Genomic DNA, 17,160 nt, shown 5'->3' with positions numbered 1-17,160 from the left:
CATATTAAATAATTGGCAACAGCAGATCTCCTTTCGCGGGCAACTATAATGCTCATTCAAGCAGAAGTCCAATCATTTAGCCCTCTCCCTCCAGCCCCTCATTAACCCCCAAAGTGTCAACTATCTCATTAGCTCCCCCAACCATCCTCACCCCGAGTCCACCGCCAAGCCTGAAGCATCGAAACATACAGCGTTGAGAAAAAAGTAGGACCATGTCTGAGAGACGATTTTAGATCTTGAAGAATTCAGCAAGCTTTGAGAACTCACAAAATATTCAATAAGGCAGCTCAGGCTTTTTCATTTGCATTATCAATGGCTACCGGTCTGAATCCCATCTTTCAATTATCATACTTTGTTAAGGGCTTCATTCTGCTTGTCAGATGTGAGTCATCGCCGGGTTCTCCCACAACGTTAGGCCAATGTATCCTAAACGTCAGAGGGCCGGGAGCAAGTCTGAGGCGGTAATGAGTGTTTGTGTGAGAAGACGGGGTCAGGACAGAGTGTGTGTGTGTGTGTGTGTGTGTGTGTGTGTGTGTGTGTGTGTGTGTGTGTGTTAATTAATCTGTTCCCGGGTGGGAGGAACTGAAGCGAGATGATGAGATTTAAGAGAGTAAATGGGTGTGTGGCACTCGAGCTGTCCTCCGTTGAGTGAGCGAGCAGGGTTAGCGGCTGGGCAAATGGCCGTCGCCATGATAACCAGATAACTTCCCCGGGCCCCCGAGTCACTCAGTCAGTCAGTCATGACAGAAAAGCCTGGGAAGATCAAACAGAAAGAACACGGTGTCCCCAGACGTCCTCAAACAAGACAAAAAGGTGCAACGGTAGAAAATCTGCTGTTAAAAAAGTTAACGTGTGTGTCCGTGTGGATCATCAGTTTCCGAAAACATTTAAAAAAATGTCTAACTTTCTCATTACATGGCACTGGGCCTGAATTGTGACTACTCTGATAGCATCAACACCTGCCAGTAAGATTGTTAGATCCAAAAAGCCTTCTTTGGGGGAATAGGACCTGTCTGTGCATTCTGCACCACTGTCAGCTCGTCTCGGCACGCGTATATAGGATCCGCTTTATTTTTTCCAAGGGACATTCTTTGGAGTCCAGGTGTGTGCCAGATCCGCTGCCTGTGCCCAGGGCTCCTGATGGCATCCAAGACCCCGTGGTAATCAGCCCACTCTGCCTGCTGTTGCAACCCGCCTGCCTCCTCTTCTTCCAGTGGCTCATTTCGGAAACATCTGGTGGTTTACATGCAGCGCACACCACCTACCAGACGCCTCGCAGGCAGTGGCACCGCTCACACCTCTCGAGCGCGGTTCACAGCAACGCAGGCGAAGCAGAAATCACTGGGAATATCTAGAAAAAATGGTGGCGGCGAAGACAACCGCAGATGTAATGCCGACGGTTCTTTAAGTTCTTCTTAGTGGTTCTACCTTGTGAGGAATCTGTCAGCTGATTTGCAAAAGCTTAGTCGTCACAAGATGGCACAAACATCGGGAGGACAGAGTTTTTTTTTCATTAAGATGTATGGCTTTTTTGCAAGCCATGTGAATAATTAGATAACAGCTTGAGAATAACATTTTGGACAATACTGTGATGTGCCGCTATTCATTAACAAACAGATTTGCAATGTGGCTTGTTGAAATATTCTATTTCATAATAGACCTTTATAAAAGGCACCTGGATCTAGAAATGGTTGGGAGTGCTAAATAACAAAGGAAACCAATGTTTAATGCAGCAGTTAATTCAATTTAATCATAGAAGCACAAGGCATTAACATATTTGTATTGGTTTCTTTTTTTTATCAAATAACATTTATAAAACTATTGTGCAAAACAATGTCCTTTTCATCTTCTTCAACGGCTCTGCACCAGTGGATAGTCATAGTCCTCTTAAATTAGGAAATATAACAAGTATGCATAATTTAACAGCACGTTTTAAGCTTATACACTATATATACATTTATACACAGACCTGGATTTTAAGTGCCCCTCACTCAATGATAAAGAACAAGGCAGCTTTTACAATCAGCAAGAAAATCAACAGGCTGTACAGAGAATAATAAACAAAAACAAAACAAGCAATGAACCGTTGCTGTTTGGCAGATTTTGTTTTATAAAAGGAGCGTTTCCAGGCATTTGGCTGTTTTAAGGAGTTAGAAAAATGACCAGTTTGTTGGGGCATTTTAGAATGTAGACAGGAAAGAACAGGATTGGTACAAATGTTGACAGTAAAACTTGTTGAACATGCAGTCTACCAGAAAATCAGAACCAAACTCACGAAATAAATACAATAAAGTTAATACACTTCAGGTTATTAGCTGACCTAGTCGAGAGATTCACCAAGATCATGAAATGATCGGTCCTTTTAGGCTGAAGGTCTGCAACCTACACTATATTTTGGTGAAATACAGAGAAATCAGAAACGTCTATAGGTCGAATAGATGTAAACACCATGTGCTGACTATTCAATTCAATTGAATAGTCAATATTCAATATTCAAATTCAATATTCAATCTTTGTGCATTACCACACTTTTTGTTTTTAATTTTTGTTTGTTTTTTTAACAGCAATTCTACATACGTTTTCCAGTAAGTCTACTGCCGAGAGTAATTTAGTGTTTCTCTACTTCGCTCACATACAGCAGATGGTCCTCTGGAGACTTCCCGTGGCTCTTGCTGAGGTGAAGCTTGATGGCGTGCTTAGTGGCAAATTTACGGACGCATAGCTGGCAACGGAACACTGCCCCATTACCGCTGCAGTCGTCTTGTGATTGTGGAGAAAGGAAGGACTCCAGGGGCACCAGTTTCTCAGAGAGAGCGTGGGTGTCCCTGACAGTCTGCTTAGGGGACAGCTTGGCCAGGTCCCTGATTCTGAACCCTAGGTGGGCTTCCAGGTGGCATACATACGCTGCTGGGGTGCGGATCTGTGAGGCACAGTCACTGCAGAAGAATATGGGTTGACCCGAGTCCAGGTTCTTGAGGAACTTGGTTCTGCCGGTTCTCCTCAGCTGGTACTTGACGTTAGCCAGCCAGTGGCTGATGGTGGTCATGGAGAGGCCCGTGAACCGAGACACGTGCATTCTCTCCTGTGGGCTGAGGTCGTTGATGATGTACTTCCCCTCCGACGTCTGCCTCAGGCTTGAGGCAAAGTGGGCCTGCAGGAGGAGGAGGTGCTGCGGGTTCCAGTTAGAGTGGCGGCCTTTGCGTTTGTGGCCGTGCAGGGACGCTTCGTCGTCCTCGTGAGCGGAGCCCGAGATCTCGGCTTTGTCTGCGACCCGGGACCGTAAGGTCGGCTTTGGCACGTGGTGCGACTGGGTCAGGTTCCTCAGCATGTCTGAGATATCCGACAATGCGTTTTCATTCAGAGGGCTGCTGGATGTGTAGGGAGAGACAACCGTCAGCTTTGCAGGAGTGTAAATGGACGTGGGGGAGATGGAGGAAGCCGTGGATGAAGGGGTTAAGGGGGCTGAGCCTACAGAGCCACCTCTATCACTTTTCCCTTTAGTAAGGTCCATGGGCTGATCATCACTGGGCTGGCAAAAGCTATTATCAACTACGCTTTCCAGCTTTTTGGTTTGTGGGGGAGGAGCGGCCACAGCAGCCCTCTCAGCCATGCTCTGGTTGAGCCTGGAGAGCAGGCTCAGGGGATCTTGGTTTGGCAAGGAGGGCTTGGCCGCTTTCCCCAAATGAATGTTCATTACTGACTGAAGAGCACTTAGAGGGTTGACAAAGGGCTGCTCTGGAGGAGTGTGGCCAGTGATAATGGCTGTACTGCATCTCAGCGTAGAGGCAAGTGGAGATCGGACCGCCGTCTCTCTCTTGGGTTCGGTTGCCGGGGACGCCCTGTCGCTGTGGCTTCCCCTGTCGCTATTGGCTAGGGTGACCGACCTCCATTGCCGAGGCGAGTTGGCCTCTCCTTCCTGATGCAATCCCCCAGCCTCACTGCTACAGGGAGAGGGGTGGCTCTCCATCTTTGGAGACAACAGCTTCACCCTTTGCTCTACTTTCGCTACTTTCTCAGTCACTTTTTTAACGAGATCCTCCATCGCCTGGAAGTTGTTGCTGGGGAATGGGGACGACTGACCAAGAGGTAGGGAAACGAGGGGCTGGTTCTTTGCGAGGGAGGACAGCGCTCCGTCCCCTCCGTTGAACAAGAACTTCAGTGGGGAGTTCTTTTCCATGATGCCCTGTTGGAGGTTGAGGGCACTGGGGAACTGGTAGGCCGCGTGGATGCTAGGATAGCCCCCCCAGCTTGGGTTCCCACTCTGTGCCTTGTTGATGGCTGACGTCACAGTGTTTTCCAGTGATTTGAGAATGTCAAAGCCACCTTTAGGGCTCTCCTTCAGATCTTCTTCCGTAAGATAGCTATACTTGGAGATGTCATATTTTTCCTCCTTCTCAGCATCCTCCTCCTTCCCGACTGACGCTGTAACCCGCTTCTCACTTCTCACAGCCTCTTGCTTGGAGCACTCCTCCTCCACCTCCTCCTTTTTTATATCTTTGAGAGGAGGGGAGGTAGCGGGGGGACTTGTCGTGGTTTGAAGAGGCGGAGGACAGAAGGTGGAGGGTGCGAGTGGGACAGATTGGACCCTCTGCTCAGTGGGTGTGGTAACCCTACCAGGGTTGGGGGAGGTGGCCTCAGGGAGTGTTTTGACTCTCTTCCCCACAGAGTTGGTCACCCTCAGGAAGTGTCCTGTCACCATCATGTGGGTTCTCAGCTCTTGAAGTGTATTGTGGGAACTCTCGCACTCCATACACTTGAGGATCTGAAATTTGTTGGATTCAAACTGCCAAGTGTAGCTGGCACCGTTCTGGTGGCCGTAGCGGTTGTTGGGGGTTGTGTAGGGGCCGGAGGGAGGTTTCTGGGAGGGTTCACCCTGGTCTGCTTGTAGGTGCTTAGGTCTCAGGGTTCCTTCTCGAGAGCGCGGTGCTGCCGTGAGGTCCAACCCCACGAGTCCCCTTTTCTTAGAAGACATTATCTTGCCCGCCATAGGGGCCATGGGCTCCTTCAGAGGCACTTTCTGGTAGTGTTTGGTCTTGATCATGTGCACGCTGAGGTCCTGGAGCGATTCAAAGGAGTGTCCACAATACAAGCACTTCAAGACTTTCTGGGCGTCCTCCTTTTCCTCCATCTCCATCAGGGATCGCTTACGTGGCTTTGACCAGCGCTTTGAGCCACCGCCCGCCTTGTCGTGGTTGTCGTCGCGGTAGTGGCCTGTGTCGTTCATGTGAACCGTCAGATCCACCAGGGTGTCGTAGGCGGCACTGCAGCCCTTACACCGGAACTTACTAGCCCCGGTGAAGATTGAGCCGAAGAGCTTGGGGTTTTGCCTGTGGAGCTGCACCGTGCTGAAGAGGTTGGGCTCAGATTGTGCAGGATGGCGGCTCTGGGGAGTCTGCTGTTGTAGTGTCTTTGCCACCGCAGACTGGTGCCAGTCGTAGTTGCCGCTGCCGCAGCTACTGCTGCTGCTGCTGGTGCTGTTGCTGCGAGCCGGCTTCTCCGCAGAGGCCGACGTCTGCGCCAGCGGCGACGTGGAATTAAAGTTCAGCGGGGACCACAGGGGCCCGGTGAGGAAGCTGGAGTATATGACCTTCATTTGTTCTAAGGTGTCCATGCCTATGGGAGGGGTTTTAGTGCCACCATTCAGGGGTGCTGGGACCAAGTTGCCCTCAGCTTTTCTTGAGGGACTCTCAAAGTCTGAGAGACTTTGGTCACTGGTCTCACTCACTTGTGACTCAATGTCCATCTCCTGTCCTGAGAGCTCCGCTGCCCCAGCTGATTCCTGATCACACGTCTGCTCCTCGGCAGGCCCTCCGCATTCCTCCACAAACCCATCCTTCACGGGAAGGTCATCCTCCGGGGCCGCGACGGGCAGGTCGTCCGCTTCCGCCTCCTCGTCCTCCACCACAGTGTGCTCTGTCATGTCCTCGGGAGAATAGGCTGCAAGGAGACAAAGAGAGGAAGAAAGACATGAGTGAACAAGCAATGCTGGAATAACTGGAGAAAAGGTTTCCCTGCGATGTGTGCCTGAGGACTTCCAGGGATAAATGAGCCATCTGTGTGGGAGCCTTTAAAGCTGAGCTGAGAAATTACAGTCATCCCATTTCACCTCATCAACCGGTGTTATTTTCCTCTAGGCGAGCCTGTATTTATATACTACCCCAGCCACACGGAACTTATGCCCCCCCCCCCTTTTCGCTCCTATTGGAGGAAAACAAAAAAGAAATATCTTGGCAAAAACATAATGCGCCATTTTATTTATCTCGGGGCGCAACAGCTTGAAATGAAAACTAAATCTGAAATTAATGAAGCTCAATCTCACTGTGGCATTCTCCTCTGGGGTAATAAATGAGTTGGAGCAACCTCCATCTGTCAGTTAATATGTCTGACGCCTCTTCATCTGCCTCTTCTCTGATTGCACACACGTACAGTACACACACACACACACACACACACACACACACACACACAGTCAAAGAGCATATCATGAAGGATTTTAAGAAAAGGATGTCAAACGTTTATTGATGAAATGTTGACATGTCGAAGAGACATCGTGAGTTCATTACACTCTTAATATTTCAATGCTCTCCTGTTCAAGCTGTATTCCGAAAAGATGATCACAACCGGTCGAAACGGGTGCTGAATGTCATGCAAACACAATACAAATAACACTTCTCCGATTGGAGGAAAAGAATAGAGAGAACATGAGACAAAGGGATGGGAAGCCGCAACCGACCTGTCACTTTGCATGTTGACGACCGCTGCTCGCATGGAGAGAGGTGATAAGGTGCACGTCCTGTAACCAGCCGCCCTGTACGCCGACTCTCCTATCACTCCACCCCCCGTCAGAGCAGTCTCGCCGCGCCCCTCTTGCTCATTTCCTGTCCACCTCACTCACAAAACCACTCATCTTAAGGAAAAACAAATAATCCCCGAAAACAGTGGATGGCCTGTGGACAGGTCCACGGCCGTTTTTACAATATTATAAACGAAGACAAATGCCACGGAAAGAAGCCGTAGGTATGAGCTTTTATAGTTTGGTCCACTATGTGGACACAAACAGGCCCCGACGAACACACACACACACACGGTGGGGGGGACTGAACCCTTCATTCCCCCACCCCCCCACCGCCCCACACACTCACGTCCAGTCTAAACAAAAATGTCATAGCTGAAATAACTCTCATTTCCAGTGCTAACAGCCAATCTCTAGGCAGCCATGCGGCTGGCGCTGGTCTGATTTGGGCCCCGGGGGGAGAGTCAGCAGGCAGCCCCACCGAGGGGGGCCAGCCTAATGGAGACCTGGCAGGTGCAGACCACTCTGCGTCCTCCCGGAGATTTGGTTTGTCACCGGGTATCCATTACCTGCCATTCTCCGCTGATCGGCCCCGACAGCCCTGATCAAAAGATGTCGTCGGGCCCCAGTTTGCTTGGCAGTCAGTGGCATGTCGTTTGTGGCCAAGCCGAGTGTAAATAAAATGACATGATCACTTCCCCGGCCCCTTATGTTCTGGACACAATATGATAATGCGGAACGGAGGGAGGGGCCTCGGAGGACGAAGAAGGGGCACGAGGAGGTAAATTGTTCAGGCAAACTCGCTATCTGACTGCTAACCAGCGCTCGAGCCTCTGCGCACACCCTCCTTCCTTTACTTTCTCTTGTGCTTTTTCCTGTGGAAGGTATTCGTGCCAGACTCTCATTTGAAAAAGGAAATCCAGCCAGGATGAGGCAGTTAATGTGTTGTGCGTCCTCGCTGGCTGTTCACGGATGTCAGCTCGGATCAGGCGAGCCCGGCGCACCGCTTGACCAAGTTGTCAGGTCACTTTTCTCTTATTCCACATATTTCTTGCCATTGCCATTTCATCAAACTATTCCCACTACTCCCAGTTTCCCGTCATGCTATCACATTGGTAAACAGCCACACGGCTCTCTTTAAAACCAAGTTCTAAATGTTTTACATTTCTTACTAATAGAGCCGCGGCCCTTTTCGTTTATTGTTCATTTGTCATTGAGCCTGGGTAGCACACAGCGAGGGAAAGAAGTCCAAAAGGAGCTATAAAGCCTACAGAGCCCAGCCGTGTTCCCAGGCAATTTAAAATGCAAAACAAAAACCATTATGTCTGAGCACTATCTGTTAATTTAATCCCCAATGAATGATAATCCATCACACAGGGCGACAACCACATCCAATTATTCTCCCTGGCTTGACTGACAACAGAGGTGATTTATCAAGCTAATAAAGGGTGATGGGAGTATAGAGGCTCCCTTAGAATAGAAAAAAAAAACAGAAGAGGAATTTTAATACAACAATATTCTTGGATGGCAATGTAAAGTAACATCTTCACATATTGTTTAGGGGCAAATGTATGCGTTTTCCAAATGTGTGTGAATGAACGCGGGAGAGAGTGTGAGCAAGAGATATGTCGTGTGTTCATGCTATGATAAAGTGAGCCGATGCCATGTGGGAGAAAGACAAGAATCATTAGCTTCCATGATTGATTCCTCAGGGCGGGGGAGCGGCGGGGGCAAGGAGGGAAGGAGGCGCACTTTCGCGCAATCAACATCTCAGCCGCGGCTGGCGCTGAAATAGTGATAACAACGTCCACGCAAAACACAAAAGCTGCAGAAAATATGTGTCTCACATGAAGAAACTCATACTCCACCATAAGATCCTCCCTCCCCGTAATTATAAATACAGCTAGTCAGTCAGTTATGACACCAGCTCAAGCCCCCCCCCGCCTTTTCTCATGACAACCTCCTACATGCACGTAGATGCAAGCGATGAGGAAAGACAGTGACATCTTGGTGTGCACGAGGCATTCCGGTGGAGTATCGCTTTCATAAACATAAGGGCCGCAGATTCTGAAAACAAAAACTCAAATTGTGTGTTTCTCAAGTGGAAATCGATATATTACTTTTCATGAGAGTATTTCACAGCTCAATTCGTTCGTTCATTCAAGTTTGCGATTTCCTTTTTTAATCAAGCTACTGCTAAGTCCTGTTCCTCTGCTTCAAACTGTCCTTTGATAAAGACGGCGCATAATCCTGTTCTGCCCCCCACAGCTGGGAAAACAGTCTGGGGAGTAAGATCACACCCAACAGCGGCGGGGTAAACAGGATGAGTCATTAACACTCTACCCGGGCCTGATCCTGATATTCAGATGAATGCTTGCTCAAAAAAAATGGACGACCTTGGAATCAGGAATCACGATATGAAAAAGAGAAAAAGGCGGGTCTGTTTTAAGGGGACTTTTTTTTTAAAGCTAGAAAATAGCATAAAGCGGCTGTGTGTTACAGTAAAAATGACATTGCCTCTGTGACTTTTTCTTTTTAAAAATATAATTTAAAAAGTATCAGTTGGAATTCTCACGTTGCTACTGGAATAATAAAATAATGTGCAGCCTATTTTACCAACGTGATGTACAATATAAATTAAATGTGTACATTTCTGTGCATTAAGATACACGCACAGAAGAAAGGAGAATGCTTCATTAACAACCAATAGGGATTTTTAAGAAAATCATTTTTTTTTTAACGAAAACAGAAACTAAGGCGTTGTTTATATTAGTTCCAAAGCGGGATTACCTCTATTTATTCCCATAATCCATGTACGCATAGAGATCTGTACGTGCACAAAGACACAACTGGAATGAAGGGAGGGGAGAGGAAATGGTCTACATGGGTGGTCCCTTATAGCTGAATGTTACAAAAAAGGTTTTATGGTTGTTCAAAGACAACAACAACAACAACAACGATCACCCAACAGTAACAAAGAAAGCACAGAGTCTATTGTTTATGGTTTCATAAATTCTTCAACAATGCATCTCAATGGCATACAACTATTATAAGAATCCAGTAGAAAAAGGAGGAGGACGTAGTCGCCAGGACCATTGATCACATTTAGTTGAGATGTCTGAAGGAAAGAGTTCGACCGTCTCACAACACGGCGAGTCTTTCTTGACATGTGTACAGTATTTGAACCGGACCTTGACGGCCCCTTAAACCAACACGGCCCCTCAGCAGGACTGACAGGAAACCGCTCCAGAACGTTACAGGACAGGAAGTCACCTCAGTCTCAATAAAAGAAGAAAAAAAACAAAGCAATTTAAAAACACAAACCACCGACTTCCACTCGCTCTCTCAAGTTTCCCGGCAGCCTAAAACTCTTTAAATAGATTTGAATAATTTAGTCCAAAACAGCCCCGTTCTGTCAAAATAGCAGCAGATCAGTAACATACCTATAATGCCTTTCTATCGCACACATTTGTCAAAGCAGCACACTCAAACTTAGCTCTCTCCCTTCCTTGCCTTTGATCCTCACAGCCCGCCGAAAGTCCCACAAGGAAATACGTAACAGGTGATCTGTGGCCATTTGAAAAAAAAAAAAAAAAGTCACGACCCAATTGGCTTTTTCCAGGTTTGACCAGAGAAAGCCACGTTGTGCCCTTCGTCTTTTTAATGTTTTTAATACTCGGCCCCGCTGCTCCGGTACATTGTGCTTATAAAAAGGCGCTCGTGTTACGAGCAATCGAGGATGTCAGTTTTTTCATTTCATTTGTGTGTGTTCTCTACCCCCCGATGACATTGTGAATACATTGTGTCCGCCGATTGTAGTGCAGGATGTGTGATATGGGAGATGGGAAAAACAGAGAGATGATTCTGGGCCTCGGGCAACGCTCTGGGCTGAACCCTGTCAATGCACATGGTGAGAGGAGGGGAGGCTGGATGGGTTCGGCTGGGCTGATTGTCGCGTTATGAGTGGACATCGAAGCTGCCGGCTGCGCGTACGGACCTTCAAGACCTGAAAACTCATCTTGTTTATCTGACATGAGACGAACCACAAACACATAAAAGGTCCCCGTTTACCGACTCTTAACAGAGAAGAGAACGAGGTGACTCATACTTCCAGACGCAGTCTGTGGAAGCAGTTTGGAAGCAAACTGCTTCCACAGGTGCAGAACCAAGGCCACTAGTAAAGATCGGAAGGCGATGTTCCGCGGTCCGACGCGCGTTTGGTGTTATACAGCCAGGCGGACTTTTCCATCACTCTTTTTCTAGGCCTCACTCAAGCAGATCCTATGCAGGGCTCCATTGAACAGAAAGTGCTGCTGTTTATTTGCACATTCCTCAAACTGTTTAGGCCTCATATAAAAATGTTGTTAAAAAAGGTCACAAGGCTGTGTAAATATATTACTCCAATGCTAGAATTGCTCAGAGAACGCTGGTTTTAATAAAATATACGGCGGTTCTCAACGTTTATGGGTCACGACCTCCAGAATAATCAGTTGGGTGTTTGCGACCTGCGGTTGTTGTCCAACATTGAAAACATGGCAAATTACATTTGAATAAAAATATAAATAATATTTCCGTCAAACAAATTTACCATCGTAGTTAATGAGTCGACAGGTGTTTTGATGTTGCTGTGTCACTGCTTCTCAAAAAGAGGCGAGTAAGAATGTATAATGCTGTATTTTAAATGAGTAAAACTACATTTATGGTTTTGTGGCTGGTTCAGGTCGGGAACTGGGATTGCGTTTGTGGCTTATAGCTGGAAGTTAAACAGAGACTGAGCTTAAGGTTGAATCGGGGAGGGGTGTGTGTGAAGGGAGTAAAGTTAAGGCTTTGGGAGCGGGACGACCAAACCCCTCTCGCAACGCGCAGCTGCTGCCATGATCGCCTAGCAACGAGGAGGTGATGGACGCAGCCTGAAGATGGATGGCCACCATAAATCACAGTGGTGAGTAGGAGGAGGTAGGAGAGAGAGAGAGAGAGAGAGAGAGAGAGAGAGAGAGAGAGAGAGAGAGAGAGAGAGAGAGAGAGAGGGGAACAATAATAAGTTTAACCGTTTCTCCTCTTCGTTTTTTTTTTTTTCTGTAGCAGCGCCGGAGCCGGCCTTGCCTTGACCTCCCACTGTACTCTTTTATTCATGATTGTTGGGGAATTACAGAGGGCAGGGGAGTCTTCTGGGCAAAGCTTAATGGAAACGTCTAGGTAATCATTACAATCATTACAGTCACTTAGATAGGATCAGATGGATCATAACGTACAATCGCAATAACACCCAATGAGGCGTCTACGTGCACTTTAGTGTCTTCAGAGTTTTTTTTCCCATGTTCACACTAACTTTTTAAAGATAATAAAAAGAAAAAAAATACTTTTCAAAACACAACCCTCCAGGCAAAGCAATCTGGGTAGTGTAGTTACGGGATAAACATCCCTAGCCTATCTGATTATGGCCTGCTGCTGCGGCACTGGTGTCTAGTAACACTCAGAGAGAGCGCTCAGCCATCCATCACACAGTGAGTGTCTGTCTAAGGCTTTCCACCCTGCTTCTCCTCGTCCTGGCTCTCCAGTTACAGCCATACACGGCCGGCCTAAATAATATTCTTCGTGATAAATGGCGCCATAAGCCGAGTATCCATCATTAATCTGATTTTTAAAGAAGCATCCATCTTGGAGAGAGCCTGTTAGGGCCACGGGGGAGGAGAGCAGCTCGGGTTCATTTAAAGGCCAGCCTGCTGCATGAGTGATACCTGTCAGCCCTGCTCATCAGGCAGCGAGCACACACACACACATACGGTATTAGACACTGACGCTATATGGCCAAATTTACACACACACGCACGCACTGACGACATATGGCGCACACACACATACTCACACCGTCGCCAATGTGTGTGCTGTGTGCGTATAATATGAGTGAACAACACCGACACACACTTTGTGTGCTCACAAAGCACATTTTTTGCTCATCGTTCAGACATCGGGCGACGTCTCACGGAAGAACATTCTGTCACTCATCAAAACACAACTCGCTGTAACTCAATCCTCCCTGTCATCTCGAAAAAAACGTTTTCTCCTCAAGGGTTTCAGGAAAACTCTTCCCCTGGAAAAAACAACAACTCTCACGCACACACAGACGACACGCAGTGTCTCTCCCCGGCTCTGCGTTGACTGCACTTCATTCCCCCTTCCTCTCCTTCCCTTTGTCCCCCCCCCCCCTTCTTTCACTCTCCCTTTTCTGCCCCCTATCTGCCTCCCCTTTCTCTCTGTGTGTCTGGTAAAGCCGGTTTGATAAATGACACACGTCACCGTGTCAGAAGCGAAGGCTGGGTCAGTGATAAATGACTCTGTTGAAAAGGAAATCGGCTCTCTGGCACGGCCGGGCCATTCTCCCCTTCTGGATTGGGTTTCAGGACCCCCGAAGACCGAAGCAGCTCAGCCGCCCCCCCCATCCCATATCCCACCAGACTCTGACGCTCGCTGTACCTCCAGGAGAGCAGGAGACGGAGAGGGAGAGGGCGGCTCGGAGGGATCCAGCCTGTCCCGATTGTCGCCTGTCATGCAAACAGCGGTGGGACTATTTTTACAAAGCCTCCGACTCGGTGCCCAGATGGCTGAAAGCACACTGAAAGCTGAAATGAGAAAGAAAGAGAGTGGGAGGCTAACGGTTTTCTATTTGTGACACCACTACAGCACTTTACACTCCTCTTTCTCTCCTGAAGCCCAACCTTATGGCCTGACATCTGCCAAGTGTGTGTTAAAAAGGAGCGAAGGCCCATTTCACCGCCCCCCCCCCCTCCCCCCTCGCTCTCTTCTTCTCTCTCATCGTCCTCCCTTTCCTCCCCCTTCTGCCCTCTTTCTCTCTACACTGTCTCTTTCACTCCTTTTGCTGGCAGGGTGGCACTGTTATCATTACGCAGGCGGGATTTATGGATTCCGGGGCTCATGGCAAAAACAAAAAGGCATCTGTCAATACCTGCGGGAAACAGCCTTCCTCCTCCTCCTCCTCTTCCTCCTCCTCCTTCCATTGGTGCTCACAGCCTCATTAGGTATGCACTTATCAGACACATCACAGGCGTGACTCAACCGCACCGGAATCCAGACACAGGACTTTCATTAGGAACCGGGGGGTGGGGGGTCTGCCAGGCCGAAACATTTGCGGCACTCTGCACCTGCAAAGATCGGCAGCGGAGGCGCGTTGTTGTTAAGAGCTGGCCGACACCGTCAGGACGGACAATTACGTCCCAGCTCGCGCACCCCCCTCCCCGCTTCTGTTAAGGCCGTGCCTTTCACACAACCGAGGTAGCTTACTTCGTTTCAACCGGCGCCTCTAGAATACAACATGCTTTACCGCCGTCAACACTGCACGCGTGTGCGCTACGTGGTGTGTGTTTCTATGTAGGGATTGACGTGGCGTGCAAAGACGGAGGGAAGGGAAGAGGGAAAAATGCGCAAACGTGTAGTCGGGCCTAAAGAGAATTATGGCCCGACCCCAACAGGTGGGCTACAGTTACAATTCCTTTCATCACCATCACAAGCCAAACCGCGCACACACACAGATGCAATCACACAAACCGTACAAATCAGAAAGTTCATGCCCGCTGATGTTAGTGCACACGCACACACGTGGACGTGAGTGTGATCAGCAATAACCCTGATGCTGCAGAAACTAGAGGCTGTTGCTGTGGAGCCTGCTCCAAATCAGACCCCCCCTACCCCCCCCCCCACTGCCCACCATATCCCCCCATCACCCCGCCGCTCTCTTATACACGCTTATAAACACATGACCAGATTGTGACAAGGCCTGACAGTGCACTGACACATGCAGCACACGCGATGCTGTCGTCACGCAGCCGAAGTCCTGCACAGGTTAAACATTCCAGCGGAACGGCCGAGTCTTTTCCTGCACGTTGTCGAGCCCGATGCCAACTTCCTGTTATGGCCGCCGAGTATTTAATAAAAAACTTTCGCCGGCCTTTTCAGCGGATTCGAACCTCTTGCTTGGAGCGAAGCTAAAATCAGCAGCCGTGAAGGAAGTGGGGCCGAGGAGTCTCTTTCTGGCCTTCGCCTTGGCTGTTTACGCGGGCCAGCCGCCCCTCGGTTGTTAAGAGCACTCAGACCTGACCCAGGTAGGCAGGCCCATTTGTCACCTGCAGTGGAAAATTGAGTTACAGCACAACCAAAGGTGAGCGGCTCTGTGTAATATCAAGTTGATTACATCAAAGTGGTGGCAAACCTCATTGGGCACCCCGAGCTTGTCATCTCCGATCACGCGGCCTGTCCGGACTCCATCAGCCTCACGGCTAATTGGACCGACGCTAATGAAGCAGGCGAAACAAGTTTTGCGGAGGGAGGGAACCCTCTCAAGACAGAGGTCTGAGCTCTGAGAGTGTGTTGCAGAGACAATGAGAGAGCAAGGGAGTGTGTGTCTGTTAATGTGTTTGGAGGTGGGGGCGGCGGCAGGGGGGGGGGGGGTAGATTTTTCATGCAACTCTCAAGGTTGCAGTGGGCTGCCCCCCCCCCCCCCCCAAGTCCCTAATCAAGGCCCATCATCTGTCATCCTTTTCTTTGCTCTCTCTATCACCATGCTCTGTGCTGCAATCAATTCATCATCACCCTTTGTGTGCCACTGAACAGTTGACAACTTTATAACTTGCAGCTGCAGCGGGCTGACTGACAGGGGTGGAAGGGGAGCGTGAAAAAAAAAATGAAGCGCGGTTTCAGGGAGAAAAAGTTGTTTTCTAAAAACACAAAACGATCCACATTACAGCCTTTTATTCCCTTTCGTCAACAGAGAAGCGGCAGTTGTAGCAGAGGAGGCGAAGAAGAAAAAAAAAACACACACACATCCTTCTCACTGATCTGAAATCAGAAATTCAGTCATTCTTTATGTGCTCCCCGCGGCCACTCTGAGCCAGCGAGCATGTACATTAGGGCTGGGGCATTTTGATGAAATAAAAGCCCAGGCCAGCTTATGGCTAAACAGAATGGGAGCACTCACTCAGCCTGTCTCTGATTGACCATTAAAGCCATTGATGAATGGGCCTGTCAGGGGAGAGACAATTAAATCAAACATGAAACAAAGCCGTTGTGACGCCGGTCTGACAGAGCAAAGTGAGCACGTGCACATGGGAGTGTAACGTTCTCTGCTGGAAGTGTGTTTTTCTGTTTGTGTGTGTGTGTGATGTTTCACTGTGAAACAACTTTGCCCCCCCCCCCTTCTTTCACTCTTTCATGAGTCAGTTGACCGTCAGAGACACTCATTGAGTGTGTGTATGTGAGATGGTAAAAAAAATAAAAAAATAAAGTACACAGGACCTTTGAAAGTGGCTCAAACGTGACGTCAGGGGCCCGCAGCACATGGTCGGAAGTGATTTTCTGACGCAAATCGGGGAGGATCAGATCAAAGCCCGCATGACAGCCAATCAATCAACCGTCAAATCAGACATGGCAAATGTCGATTATGGCTCTTTCCAGCTCACGAACCCCCCATTGTCTCTCTCAAATTGTTTATCTTATGCCACAAAAAGGGAGAGGGCGTCAACAAAACGCCGATCGTTGCGGATCACACGGCCGATGTGCTCGGAGTCGGTAAACTGACAGGGATTCAAGTTGGAAGCAATGGGAAGCGAAAGTTCACGGCGGGCAGATCGGCCCGTCGTGACAGGAGACAAACTGCACATCCGCTTCTACAAAAAGGGGACAGTTTCTGCGGGGGGGGTCTCGGTAGAATGAACCAGAGTGACAAAGCGGATCGGTAGATATCTAACAACCCCCCAAACACACACACAAAAAAAGAGACGGCAAAGTGGAAACGGAAATGCAGTGACTGTAAAGTCAGCGCTACAAAACAAAAGGTAACATCCGCAGTTTTCGGGGAGTAAAATCGCCTCGCGACTGGATCCACGTACCTGCTGCGCGCTTGGGCGCCTCTTGTTTCCTCCGCGGCATTGTGGGATTTTGAAGGGGATTTCCGTGAAAACTCTTCTTTAAAAAAAAAATGTTGTTATTTAATATACCTCTTCGACGTATCCGGGAAGATCCATCTTCTACAACAACAACAACAACGATTTCACGCCTTGGCGCTGCTGACCTCACAACATCGGGGAGTCCGATGGAGAGGGGAACTAAAAAGCATCGTGACGGAACGGCCGTCTGCAGGAAAAGTCGGCGGAAAAAATAAATAAATAAACGAGGTGTTGGGAAGGGGTGTGTATATATATATATGTATATCTCTCTGGGTTTTTTGCGTCGGGGGGGTCGGGGATCGCCAGCGTCCACCTCGGCTGCCTGCTTCTGGCAACAGGCAAAGTTGAGGGATAAGAGAGGCAGTCGCGTCACTCGCGCAGCAGGAGGAGAGAAAATGGGCAAACCCGCCC

General features: G+C 48.7%; 1 protein-coding gene across 2 annotated transcripts; it reads right to left on the bottom strand.

Moving 5' to 3' along the window:
* Positions 1–1,723: 1,723 nt before the first annotated feature.
* LOC120812769 (teashirt homolog 3-like) lies at positions 1,724–17,130 on the bottom strand. 2 transcript variants are annotated; one of them, XM_040168969.2, is made up of 2 exons: positions 16,693–17,130; positions 1,724–5,937 (listed from the first exon to the last, which is right to left on the bottom strand). In XM_040168969.2, the coding sequence occupies exons 1-2, from the start codon at positions 16,730–16,732 to the stop codon at positions 2,609–2,611; spliced, it is 3,369 nt and encodes a 1,122-aa protein (XP_040024903.2). In that variant the 5' UTR covers positions 16,733–17,130; the 3' UTR covers positions 1,724–2,608. The 2 variants fall into 2 exon arrangements, with proteins under 2 accessions (XP_040024903.2, XP_040024904.2); XM_040168970.2 differs by lacking the exon at positions 16,693–17,130 and adding an exon at positions 6,734–11,667.
* Positions 17,131–17,160: the final 30 nt, after the last annotated feature.

The sequence above is a fragment of the Gasterosteus aculeatus genome, chromosome Y, assembly GCF_964276395.1.
Source record: "Gasterosteus aculeatus chromosome Y, fGasAcu3.hap1.1, whole genome shotgun sequence".
NCBI lineage: Eukaryota > Metazoa > Chordata > Actinopteri > Perciformes > Gasterosteidae > Gasterosteus > Gasterosteus aculeatus.
The sequence above is the reverse complement of the archived record's forward strand: the minus strand, read 5'-3'. Positions and strand labels throughout refer to the sequence as shown.

Bases quoted from the DNA above. Each gene is read 5' to 3' on its own strand.
- LOC120812769 (XM_040168969.2), bottom strand. From the start codon at position 16,732: ATGCCGCGGAGGAAACAAGAGGCGCCCAAGCGCGCAGCAG. The intron at 5,938-16,692 runs GTACGTGGATCC...GTCTCCTTGCAG, and splicing joins GGCGCCCAAGCGCGCAGCAG to CCTATTCTCCCGAGGACATG.